This window comes from Lycium barbarum, chromosome 5, assembly GCF_019175385.1.
Source record: "Lycium barbarum isolate Lr01 chromosome 5, ASM1917538v2, whole genome shotgun sequence".
NCBI lineage: Eukaryota > Viridiplantae > Streptophyta > Magnoliopsida > Solanales > Solanaceae > Lycium > Lycium barbarum.
Window position 1 is genome coordinate 13479031 of NC_083341.1, and position 13656 is coordinate 13492686.

Consider the following 13656-nt stretch of genomic DNA (forward strand, 5'->3'; position numbering starts at 1 on the left):
GTTATTGTTGCCATCACCGTTGCTTAATCCAATATTGGTAGTTAGTTGTGTGTACAACACTAAATTCTACTTCCACATGATTAAAATCTTTTCACCCTTTATATTTTCATCGTTTGGACTGTTCTGAATTTCCATTAACTCATCCGCGTGCACGACTGCAACATTATAAAAAAATTACATGTTTACAATCATTAGCACATTAAAATTTTTTTAACAAAACACTCTTTTATTTTGACGAAAAATAATATAGAGAGCCAAAACAGTATCATAAGAAGTGCTCTCACATGTAATAAAAGAAAAAACAAATTAAGAAATAACGAATTTATTATCTGTATAAGAGATAAAATAAGAATTTCATCACCCAATATATATATATATATATATATGATACAATAAGTTTTCTTTTCTTTTTATCTTTAAAATAGCAAAACGGACTTCTAAAATGATAACTCATTATATTTCATAGTCGTTGAGTCATAGTTAATTTTTACTTGTATTAGCTAAGAAACGTTAGTTTATATCGCTTCCAAATAATTATTTTAAAATGACTAGCGCAAGAATATAATTGAAGGAGTAAATTGGGAAGACAATGTTAATATACAAATTAAAATTACGGGGGAAGGGGAGAGGTTGAATAATAATGAAAGGAAATGACAAAATGAGGAGGAAAAAGATAAATATATTAAGAAGATAACATTACCAAAAATAGGTTGTTAATTATGTGATGATCATCTTAATCTTGCTGCCTAGTATCTGGGAAAATTTTGTGCTTCATATATGCTTGTTTCCTCTCTTTTTCCCACAAGCCATTATATAGTCCACCTCCAAACTCACAAATCACAAATCTTGATTTTTATAACTCCACAGACCACAATAGTTAATGGTTTATTAAAATTAAAGCTATAATAAAGCCTCTATCCGTTTCTTTCCTATTGTAACCTCTCTACCATTTATATATATATATATGTAACTTTGGGTTGATCATAAGCTGCAAGACCTCCCAGTCAGTTACGTATTTATGATCAATTTTCTCTACAAAAAGACTGATCATTTGTGATCATCTCCATTAGTATTGCTAAGAGAGGATATAGCAACGTGGGGAGTGGAAAAAGTGGAAGAACACATAAATGCATATTAAGATATCTATTAAAGAAGACAAAAGTGGGAGGTGAAAAGTTGATTGATTGAATAGAAAGATTTTTTGGGCTATTAAAAATAAAAATAAATAGATAAATGAAGGCGAAAATGTCAAAAAAAAGGAGAAAAAATGGCTTTCTAGGCCATAAAGAGGTGTCCATCACCTTGTCTATGCTCAGCTTTATACTATATTTAGATTAGGGGTGGTGAAAAATGATTCGCTTAATTTTACTTAAATTTGAACGGGTAAGTAAGGTAAAAACTTATCCACACTGAGTGTTTACACCAAACCAATAGATGCATGTCATGTGTATGAATATACAACAATATCACTTAATCATGATTAACTAATGTATATTCACTCCATTAAATTACATAACTACAGTAATTTACATGAGCTTGGAGTAAACGCCTGGTGTGGATAAGTATTTACTGGGTAAGTAACCTACTGATCATTTGTTAACTCAGCCCACTTTAATTCACACAAATCCAGTTCATATAAAAATTAGTCTTATTGTTAGTTACCAAAAAAAACAAAAGTTGAAGAAATTGCATGATTTTCCCTTCAAATGGGTTGGTCTTTGATTTTTGGCGCAAGGACATAAGTAGTTGTCCGATGAAAATATTAACAACCGGATGGCTACAAAAACTCAAAAGACATTTTGTTGCCAAAATATATATTATACATTATATACACACTTATTATATATTTATTGTACACTTCATACACACATTTTTATACAAAATATACACTCATTATATACATTTTTCTGTATACTTTGGGTATAATAAATGTCTAATCAAATAATACACATAATAAACGACAAATGTTTATATATATATATATATATATCAAAAACTACAGAGGTATCAAGCTACTAAGCCACACTATGAAAGCATGGGAGAGCGTGGTCGAATTATGGATGAGGAAGAGGCTGTGTATCTCGGAGAACTAATTTGGATTCATGCCGGGGCGCTCAAATACAGAAGTCATCCATCTTGTATAAGAGATTGTTAGAGCAATATAGGGATAAGAAGAGAGACTTGCACATGGTGTTTAGTGATCTAGAAAAGGCATATGATAAAGTTCCTAGGGAGATTCTTTGGAGATGCTTGGAGTCTAGAGGTGTACATGTGGCTTATATTAGGGCTATCCAGGCAGAGGCGAATCCAGGATTTCATGAGGATGGGTTCACCATTGCTTTAGAAAATAATGACAAAAATTTAAAAAGCTTCCCGAGCTGGGGATGAACCCGTGACCTTCAGAATACAAAGATAACCTTTGACCAGTGCTCCACTCAGCCTATTATGACCATGTGTTCACTTAGTTAATATTAAATATATTTTCAGAATTATACACATAATATATCGAGATTAGTCGAGTGACCATGTGTTCACGTGACTCAAAATTTACACACAAATTCGCCCCTGTATCCAGGATATGTACGATGGAGCCAAAACCAGGGTTAGGACAGTGGGAGGTGACTCAGAACACTTTCCAATCGAGATGAGGTTACATTAGGGATCAACCCTTAGCCCATTCCTATTTGTCTTAGTGATGGACACATTGACATGACATATTTAAGGAGAGGTGTGGTGGGGTATGTTATTCGCAGATGACATAGTATTGATTGACGAGACGCGAAGTGGAGTTAATGATAGGCTGGAAGTTTGAAGAGAGGCTTTGGAGTTAAAATGTTTCAAGTTAAACAGGAGGAAGACAGAGTACCTGGACTGTAAGTTCATCAATGTGACGTCTGAGGCAAAGGTGGAAGTGAAGATTGAGGCACTAGTCTTTCCTAAGAGAGACAACTTCAAGTATCTTGGGTCCATAATCCAAGGTGATGGAGAGATTGATGTTGACGTCGCACACAGTATTGGGGTGGGGTGGGCGAAATGGAGGCTCGCCCCTGGGGCACTGTGCGATAAGAAAGTGTCGCCAAGGCTTAAAGGTAAGTTCTACAGAGTGGTGGTTAGACCAGCACTTTTGTATGGGGCAGAGTGTTGGCCAATTAAGAATACCCACGTTCAGAAGATATAATGTGACGGAGATGAGGATGCTTATATGGACATGTGGGCATACTAGGAGGGATACGATGGGTTAAGAATGAAGTTATATGAGATAAGGTGGAGGTTGCCTCTGTGGAGGACAAAATGAGGAAAACGAGGCTACGATGGTTCAGACATGTGAAGAGGAGGTGCGAGGATACATCACTGAGGAGGTGTGGGAGGTTGGCTATAGCAAGAGTTAGGAGAGGTAGAGGTAGACCGAAGAAGAACTAGGGGGAGGTAATTAGACAGGACATGACAGAGCTCCAATTGACTGAGGACATGACCTTGGATAGGAGGGTGTGGAGGTCGAGGATTAGAGTAGATGGTTAGTAGGTAATAGAGTCGTTATCGTCTGATTTAGGGTGGTCGCGTAGTTTCTTTTTCGCTAATGAGTATTGATATATGATACTGCTTTTATTTTGTTGTCCTTTTTTTTTTCTTTCCTACGTTTCTGCATTCGATTACATTCTTTTGAGCCAAGGATCTATCGAAAACAACCTCTCTATCATAAAGATAGATGTATGGTCTGCGTACATCCTACCCTCCCCAAACCCCACTTGTGGGATTATACTGGGTATGTTGTTGTTGTTGTATATTGAAATGGAAGAAGTACAGTAATTGTTGTGTTGTGATGATGATGATGATGATGATGATTATAAGATGTGTTGAATTGGTTCGTCTAATTATAGTAGGCATTTGGCCATGAAAATCAAATATTTTTCACTTTATTTGGAATTTTGAAGTTGGAGTTGAAGATGGAATTGTGTTTGGTTATAGTTTTTGCAAAGAATATTTGGTTGTTTGAGTAGGCGTTTGGCAGAAACCAAAAACTTTTTCACTTTTTTTGAAATTTTGGAGTTGGAGTTGTGTTTGGCCATAGTTTTTGCAAATAGTATTTTTTTTGTCGAAATGTACTTGTTTTAGTTGTGAAGAAAGTGAAAAACTAGAAAAACTTGTTTTTCAAATTCCAAATACAACTTCAAGTTGTATTTGGAATTTTCAAAGCCAAACACTAATTTTTGAAAAAAGTGAAAAAAAATTCTAGAAAAAAGTGAATAATTCTTATGGTCAAACGCTTACTCAAATGTACTGGAAGTGAAACATATTTTTTAGTGTTTTTCAAATTGTATTTGAAAATTTCATGACCAAATATTAATTTTCAAATAAAATGAAAACGTTTTCCGGAAAAAAGTCCAAACGGGCAGTGAGATAGCTAAATACTCATCACAGGCTCTTTTGTAGAGAGAGAGATATTTAAGAAATCTTGAACTTATGACTTGTATAATAGATTTTGAATTCTCTTCACCGCCACACCCACATTTTTTATGTAATGGGGTTTCAACCGCATACATATATAATTACAAATTTTCATTTTTAATTATCTTATACAATATGTGTACAAGTTCCACAAAAGGAACTTTATGTCCCTTCTCCCTACCTAGTTTCGCCAGTCTCTTAGCCGGGTCACGACAGTAGCTTATGGAGTTGTAATTAGCAGTCAGCATATTTTGATAATTAACTCTCCACACAATTATAGGTATGTTTCTTTGATAGTGATTGAATATTATCAGTGCATGCACTTTCCGTCGACTACTAAAAAAAAAAAAATTGCGACAGACAAATTTTGTAGCTAAAAAAAAAATTGTAGCTAAACACTCAAGCCTGTCGTTGATTCTATTTAGCGACAAATTATTAAAAGAAATTATTAGTTACGAGCAATTTAGCAATGAATTAGCGATGAACTTCATAGTTAATTCCCTCTTTTTTTTTTTTTTTTTTTTTTTTTTTTTTTTTTTTTTTTGTGTGTGTGTAATGTGATAAGCAGTCAAGGCGTTGAGCAGCCAAATATAAACGCTGGTAGTAATACGTAAACTTACATCAAATGTAAATTAAGAATAGCTAAGTGACTGCAGCAATTTGGACTTTATTCTTTTATTAGTATAACCACCATGCTAGGGCTCAAACAATAATATTCACACTACTATATTTTACATGCACAAGTTAAGGGAAAAAAAAAGACAAATTTAACCACAACAAAAAAAAAAAAAAAAAAAAAAAGGAGAGAGTGAAAGTACACAATGCCCTTGCTACATAAAATTACTACTACTTTTTATTTTCACCAAAGTTCTCATTAGAATCCACTGAAGCAAATCCACCGGGGTAAATTTTCTTACCCTTACTGCGTTTACCATCCGCGGTTAATTTATTCACCGTGCTGCTACACTCATTATTACTACTTCGACCATTTTCCTCCTCCCTTCTCTTCGACTTCTCTTTAAGGCATTTTTGTTGAACATGAAGATGGGCATAGCTAAATCCCATGGATGGCATAATTGGAATTTGATCCTAACAGAAATATTGCTAATTAGTCTTTGAAAATTTGAAATGTCTGTTTGGTTGTTTGCTATTTGCTTGATGTTTGAGTAAACCATAGAAGAGGGAATTTATAGACGAGACTCATTGCATTTGTGACCAAGCAATGACTATAGTATTGTTTTTCCTTCTTCTTTTTTTCTCTTCTTTTTTTTTGGTGGCTAATGGTGTATCTTTGGCTATAAAATTATTCTAACAGGGCGGTTTAGAACAAAGACATATATGGAAGTGGAGGTTACACTTACAACTTATAAAGTTGCTATCTTTTATTAGGACGGCTTAACCACTATTAGCAAAGTTAGATATTAGTGGAGTACTTAGCTGTCAGCCTTCTCTAGGAACTTTAACAACTTATTTTTGGTTGGAAGGATATATCATTATAACAACTTGGATATATAATGCTCAATGCTTAACCGAAGAATATAATTATGTCAAAGTTGAGTTATGACACAACTCAAATGGCTGTTTTCTTGAGGAGTCAAAAATGAGTTTTTGAACATTGAGAGAATATTCTATATATTTGGCCTAACAATTTAGTTTCCACGTTGAGGATATTGCATCGGAGCTTAAAGGTCTTTAATTTCTTCAAACGTACACAACCTTCAAGTTGTATAAGTTTAGGTTTTTTTTTTTAATTTAAATTGGTCTCCATTGATCATTGATGTGCAAAAAATTACAAATTGAGTTTGGCATCCCAAACTTTTACATGATCATTGAGTTAAGACAAATGACTACTATGCTAAACCTAACCAAAAAAGGCCATATAGGCCTGATCCTCTAGGGGGGTTCATAGTTGATGTTGCTATCTTTTATTTCTATGAACCTCACTGATGCAAAGTTCCATCTATCCATATTAATGAGCCCTTTCACTTTGTCAGGCATTTCAGAGAAGGAATTGAAGAGTTGAATATCACCAGCTCTATGGCTTATTGAGGCAAGTTTGTCGGCAGGCTTGTTTGCTTCTCTGTAGCAATGAGTGATGTTGAATTCATGATCTTCAACTAACTTCTGAATTTCCTCTATGGTATTGGAGATCATCCATGGGGCTTCCATTCTCTTTTGATACATTTAGTCAGGAGAAGTGAATCAGTTTCTCCCCAAACAGTGTCATAGCACTACAAGAAAGTATAGAAATCGCAACAAATTTTTTTATATTTGGCAACAACTTAGTTTTATTGTTGGCAAATGATTTTTTTTGTTTTCAAAGAATTTAATTTTGTTGTCATAGTATTGATTATTGTTGCAAAAAGTACTTTTGGCAACAAAAAAAAAAGTTGTTGCACGTTGTTGCAATAACAGCCGTTGGAAAAAGTTCATGCAACAAAATATTTTTTTTTGTTGCCAAAAATACTTTTTGCAACAATAATCAATCTATGGCAAAAAAAAAAAAAATTGTTTCCAAATATAATTTTTCTTGTAGTGTAGCCATTTCTTACGCACCACTTTAGGCCATACAACATAGCAGCAGCTTCTGCCATGTTGCTTGTGCCTGGCCCAAATGGGATGGAGTGTGCAAATAAAGTCTTTCCATTGCAGTCCCTGACGATACCTCCACCTCCGCATAAACCTTGGATGCAGCTTCCATCACTATTCAGCTTTATACAGCTAGGCAATGGCTTGATCCACTTAACCATAATAGATGATTTTTGGTGAATGTTGGCTTCACAAGCCTGGGCTATTGCCCTTCCAAACTCTTTAGAATCTGCATAACAGAGAAAGTAACATTAGAGATTGATCTGGAAAGGTAAGGTTTTTCATTTTCAAATTTGTTGTTGCATCTTGCCCTCCAAATTTCCCAGCATATGAAGGCTGGGATTATCCTAATAATAAGAGTTGAAAAGGGGTTTTTGGTTTTGTGGTTCCACCAGTTGAGTAACTCCAGCTTTAGGCAATTACTTCTGGGATTTACTCCCAGTGGACCTACAAAATAAAACCAAAGATTTTTAGCAAGTTCTCCATTACAAAATAAATGGTCTACTGATTCATGTTCAGTAGCCACTCTGTTAGGATTACAGCAGTAGCATTTGGGATCCAACGTTATCTCAAGTCTAGCAATGCTTTGGTCTATGGACAACCTATTATGAATGGCTCTCCAAATGAGGAAAGACATCTTGAATGGGATATTCTTGTGCCAAATTCTGTTGTCCATCTGGTTAGGATTCCTTCCCTGTCTAAGGTCACTCCAAGCAGAGCCTATAGTGAACTTTCCTGTTTGGGAGAGGGTCCATATTGTCTTGTCCTCCTTGTCATTATTGATAGTGAAGTTCTGAGCAATGATAGTGGTTCTAACTTCTACAGGTAAGTCAATGTTAAGCTTGTTCCAATCCCCTAACCCATTTTGAAGCACTTCCTTAAGCTTGATGTCCACAATGTTAGCAGAATTATCAACTTGCTGGTAGAGGGGGCCAGCTTTGCTCCAGTTGTCATACCAGAATGATAGATTTCCTTTCCCAACATTCCACAAAATCTTGTGGTCAAGCTCATCCTTGACATTACAAAGGAGCTTCCAGGATTGGGCTTGACCTCTTAGTCTGTGGGCCTTGGTTGGGTGGTTATCCATAAGATATTTGCCTTTCATAAATTCACTCCAAATAGAATTGGTGATTCTAAATGCCCACCATTGTTTGGCATTGAAAGCTTGGCATATGTCATCTATTCTTCTGAAATCCCCCCCCCCCCCCTAATTGTGAGGGTAGCAAAGATTTTCCCAAGATGCCCAGTGATGCTTTCCTCCACTTTCAAGACCAGACCAGAAAAATCTCGTCAAATATTTTTCAATGATTTCCATGATGCCAATAGGAGGTGTCACAACTGAGAGTAAGTGAATAAGTAGAGTTAATAGAACATGTCTTATCAAAATTGATCTACCTCCAGTTGATAAAAGATTGGTGTGCCAACCTTTAATCCTATTAATCATCACCTTTGTAACAATATCCGAGAAGTGGGAAATTTTCTTTCTTCCCGTAATGATGGGGCACCCTAGGTATTTTATAGGGAACTTTTGGTGCCTCATTCCAGTGATATTTTGAATCCTAACGATGCAGCCAGGGCTGGTGTTATCTGCTACAGCAAAGCAACTTTTAGAATTGTTGATAAGCTGCCCAGATAGACCTTCATAAGTTTTCAGGGCTTCCGGTATCATTTTCAAAGGTTTCTTCCCTCCATTGCAGAATAGGATGGCATCATCTGCAAAGAAGAGGTGATTGATTTGTGGACCCCTGGATTTTATGTAAAAACCTTTGTAGCCAGGTTGCCTTTTGAGGTCATTGAGAAGCTGCGACAAGAGTTTAACACTAAGAATGAACAGGGAATGGGAGATTGGGTCACCCTGCCTCAATCCCCTTCCGGACTTGAAGAACCCATGCCTACTCCCATTAACAATAATGGAGTACCCGTTACTGGAAATGTATCTAAGAATAAGGTCTACCCAAGTGCTAGCAAAACCCATTCTCTTCAAGCCTAAGCAGAGGAAGAGCCAAGAAACTCTATCATAGGCCTTTGTCATGTCAAGTTTGATGACAACATTCTTCCCTCTATTAGGCTTTTTGATGTCATTGATGATTTCCTAGGTAAGTAAAACATTCTCAGTTATGGATCTACCCTTGACAAAGCCACTTTGGTTCTTGGATATGATCCTAGGTAATATGATAGCAAGTCTAGCATTAATGACTTTAGAGATAATTTTGCTAGAGACATTGCATAGGCTAATAGGTATAAGAGCACCAAAATTCTGAGGGTGATCAACCTTAAGGATCATTACCAAGCAAGTGTGAGTGAAGAACTTAGGGAGAGATGCTCCTTCAAAGAAAGCTTTAATGGCATTATGCAGATCAGTAGCAATGACAACCCAAGCCTTTTGGTAGAAGCATGCACTGAGTCTATCTGGACCAGGTGCACTATCTATGTCCATAGAGAAAACAATGTCTTTAATTTCTTGAACAGTTGGGATCATCATGAGACTCTCATTATCCTCTCTAGTAATACATCTCTGGATACAATTTAGAGGGCCTTGTTGGATGTCATGACTTTCATCTTTGAACAACTGCTTATAATATCTAATAGCTGCTTCAGCAATAGCATCTTTTCCCTCTATCCACTGGTCATGCTCATCTTTGATTTTCCTGATGGTAAGTCTTCTCCTCCTGTCTTTGATGATGCTGTAAAAATAGGCAGTATTTACATCCCCCTCTTCTAGCCACTTCACTCTAGCCTTTTGTCTTAGAATAGAGTCTTGTATCTTGAGGTACCTTGTAAATTCTGCTCTACTTCTTGACAGGTCCATTCTATTCACAACAGAGTTGCTGTTAATACAATTTTTCTCTAGGACCCTTCTTAGAGATTCTAATCTTTTGGGTTCCTCATAAATGTCCCCATAAGCCTGTCTTAACCAAGTACTAAGATCTTTGCAAGTCAATTTCAGCTTCTGGTGGAGTATGTAAATGGGATTACCATAAATGGGCTGACCCCATCTGTTTTGTACAATGTTCAGGAAGTCTGTATGCTCAGTCCACATGTTGAGAAACTTGAAATATTTGATACTACTAGGGAGATCATTGTTGATCTTGATGAGGAGAAGGGCATGGTCTGAGCAGGTTCTTGAGAGGTGAGTTACTGAAGTGGTATTGAAACAGTCAAACCATTTAGAGTTGATCAATAACCTGTCAAGCCTCTTCCAAATAGTGGATGGGGGGTCTCCATTGTCATACCAAGTAAATTCAGAACCACTGTATCCAACATCTTGTAGCCTACAATCCTGGCTACAAGATAAGAAATCTAGACTCTCTTCCATCCTATGTCTTCTTCCTCCCTTTTTTTCCCCACTGCAAGTAATTACATTAAAGTCACCAACAGCTCCCCGGGCATTCTGTATAGAATTAGAGGTACTTCTAAGGTCCTCCCATAGTTCTTGCCTTTGATCCTTACTACACTTGGCATAAACAATTGTAAGGAAGAGGACTGGGTCATTACCATGAGAGATTTTGATCAGAACCTTTTAGTCTCTTTCTTGAATAATGTCAACCAAAATCTCATTAGTCCAGAAGAGCTAGATTTTGTTTGAGCAGTTATGGAAACTAGGGTGCATCCCCAGTCTCCTTTTGTATTTCTCCAGTTTATTTTTGTTGACCAGGGTTCTTGTAGGCAAATGAGAGGAGTTTGAAACTACAGTTTGAAGTTCTTGAGTCTTTCCAGTGAACCATATGAGCCAATTCCTCTAATATTCCAAGATATTGTGTTAATCATGGAAACTTTTTAGGGGGGGGGGCTGTTTTGAGCATTGTTGGTGGTCCTTTCCATGGGATCATCTTGAGAGAAATTCCCTCCATGGTTCAACAAGTTCCTTGGAGATAAGTTGTTGTAGTATGAAATATTTTGTTGGACCTGGTTAGTAGTTCCTCCATGAAAAGTTAGTCCAACTAGTTTGTTTCTCACCACTACATCATCAGAGAAGTAGGCCATCTGATCATTATCCAAGTCCTCGATTATTTCTTCTTCCTCCATGTTGACATCTTCCATAGCATCCTTATAAAAGGCCTCATCATAAACGGGCAAACCTGCTTCACTATATTCTTCAGGATCAGGAGGGTCTGGGTCCAGGCTCTTGTCCTCACCTCCCAGATGGGATTCAAGCAGAATACCTGGTTCAATGGCTTTGGCATTCAGATTTTGAGCCTGAGATTCTTGGCCATACTCTTTCCTATTCAGTATCAGAGGGGTCCAATTCTTAGGGGCCACAAACTTTTCAAGGACAGTGTTCTCAAGTATGTGAATCTTCTTGGTGAATTTTTTCCTATTTCTGATCAGCTTAGTTTCAACACTTTTTTTCATGGTAATCAGGTGGACTGCTTACCCTTGAATTTAAAGTTCTAGGGTGTTAATCACTGGACCTTTGGCACTTCTCAGGCTTCTACACCTCAAGTTACTGCGTTTAGCCTCTATTTCTTTTTATTCCTCTTAGCTTTCCTAACCTCCCTGATGGGTGTCACCTCTTCCTTTTGTGTCATAGCATTGTTGTTAGTGTTAACCTCTTTGTTGGAAGTCTCTTGTTTATCTTGATCCTCCTGCTGTTTGTTGGAATCCTCCTGGTTCTGTATCTTTTCTAGGACTTTGAAACTGTTTTGAATTTGATTTTCATTCACCTGTTGGGTTTTTTTTTCTCATTTTCCCCTTCCGCTTTTTCTTTCTACTTCTTGCCATTCCTCTTCCTTCCTTCTGTTGTTAGAGACAAAGTTTTGGTTAATTCCTTGAGGTCCTCCACCATAAGTTCCCTTGATGGCTTTGTTATCAGCGTTTTAAATTCTAGGTTGCTCCTTGTTGCCTGCTTCTTTAGGGAGATTTTTTACGTAGGCTGTTTGATTTCCCTGACCCTTCCTGCTATTTTCCCCTTGTTCTTTTCTGACATTCTGGTTGTTGGCCTGCCCATTGTTACTTCCTTGGTGAATTTTAGGGTTGGAAAATGTGCATTTTTCCATCACATGACCCTACATATTGCAGTGGAAACAGTACTCAGGGATAGTCTCATACTCTACTATTTGGGCAATAGATTCTATAATCCCTAGTTGGATTTCCACATTAATTTCCTGAACAAGAGGTTTGCTGAGATCAATTTCTACCCTGAGTTTTGCAGTGGTGGGTCTTGTTTTTCCTCTTGTGGCCTTGTCCATTACTATGGGAAAACCTATAGGGCTAACAACTCTATATAAGGCATACCATTCATAGTAATGCCAAGGTAAACCTGGGAGGTTAATCCAGACAGAGGCAAGAGTTGTTTCCACTTCAGGTTTGAAATTGGAGGTCCATTTGAGAATTTTCATGGTGTTTCCCCCATCAAAGTAAATGAAATCTCTTTCATAAATGTTGATAAAATCTTCCTCAGCGTTCAACATCTATAAAGACTTGTTTTAGGTCCTTTTCCCCAATTTTGACTCTACACTTTAATGGCACTAATTTCTAGAATTCAGCCCTAATTTTCTCTATAGCAGGCCGATTACGATTGAACTTACCTACAATGGTCCACTTGCAGGTTTCTGCAACTAATTTGTTTTCTTCTTTTGTGAACACCACCGTGGGTTTTCCATTGACAACTTCATGGGGTCTTGGTGTTAATCGAACTCTTTTTTTTATTGTAGTTTGTTGGGTTTAAATTTAGAGCTCCAGTATAAGTCCCTCTGTGGTTGGCCTCTGTGGTAGCATTTAGATTTGATTCTCCATTTCCTGCTGCTGGCAATTGCTTGTGGTGGGTCAGGATTTGGGGGTTTTGGACTTGGGGAGTCTTAAGAGTTTGGGAGGGAGATGTGAGATCTGTTCTTTGGTCTGGGGGGTCTGGGGGTTGGAGAGGGGGGTAGGGGCCAAAAAGGTCAATCGAGATGCTCATTTACGATGTATGATAGCTAGACTAACGCAAAGTAAGAAGTATATGATGTTCCTGCAAGTAAGAAGTGGTATTTAATGGTTCTAATTAAGATTTCAAAGACATTTGAGGTAAGAGAATGAAGTCCATTGAAGAATGTAAAGTATAAGCCGCGTTTTGAAAAGGGTTTGCAAAGCATCGAGCTAATGTTGACTTAATGATGTTCTAAAGAAGAGTTATAACGCGCCTTAGATTGTTAATGAAGTGTTAAACAAGTGTTAAGAAGGTTCCATAAGGATTGGAGATCAAACGAGTCGACGAGAACACGTTTCGAAAAACTGTGGATTGTACGATTCACTATACGGACCGTATAAAAGATACTGGCCATATATATGACCGTATAACCTGTCCAGCGAAGAATCTCCGCTGGAACCATTATACGGTCACACATACGGACCGTAGGCGTATCCGTATAACTTGGTCGGGACAGATTTTTAAGTTTTATAAAAGAGGACCCCCAAGTTCATTTATTTCATTTCATCTTACTCTCCATACCTCAAGAAACCTCTAAAACTCTCTCCACACTTCATCTACAAGAATCCAAGAGAAATGAAGGATCAATTTCATCAAACCAAGAGAATCAAGAACATGAATGCTCACTAGGGTTGTACAAGTCAAGAAATCCCCTTGGATTGAAGCCAGGGTTTTTCTCAAGTGAAGTATTTTCATCCTAAGGCCATTCTCAT

At 37.2% G+C, this 13656-nt stretch overlaps 1 protein-coding gene across 1 annotated transcript; it reads right to left on the reverse strand.

The window, feature by feature from the left end:
* Positions 1–8242: 8242 nt before the first annotated feature.
* On the reverse strand, positions 8243–9067 carry LOC132639211 (uncharacterized). The gene has a single exon (XM_060355679.1). It carries the CDS (start codon positions 9065–9067, stop codon positions 8243–8245), a length of 825 nt encoding a protein of 274 aa, XP_060211662.1.
* Between the last annotated feature and the right edge of the window lie 4589 nt (positions 9068–13656).

Bases quoted from the DNA above. Each gene is read 5' to 3' on its own strand.
- LOC132639211 (XM_060355679.1), bottom strand. From the start codon at position 9,067: ATGACAAAGGCCTATGATAGAGTTTCTTGGCTCTTCCTCTGCTTAGGC.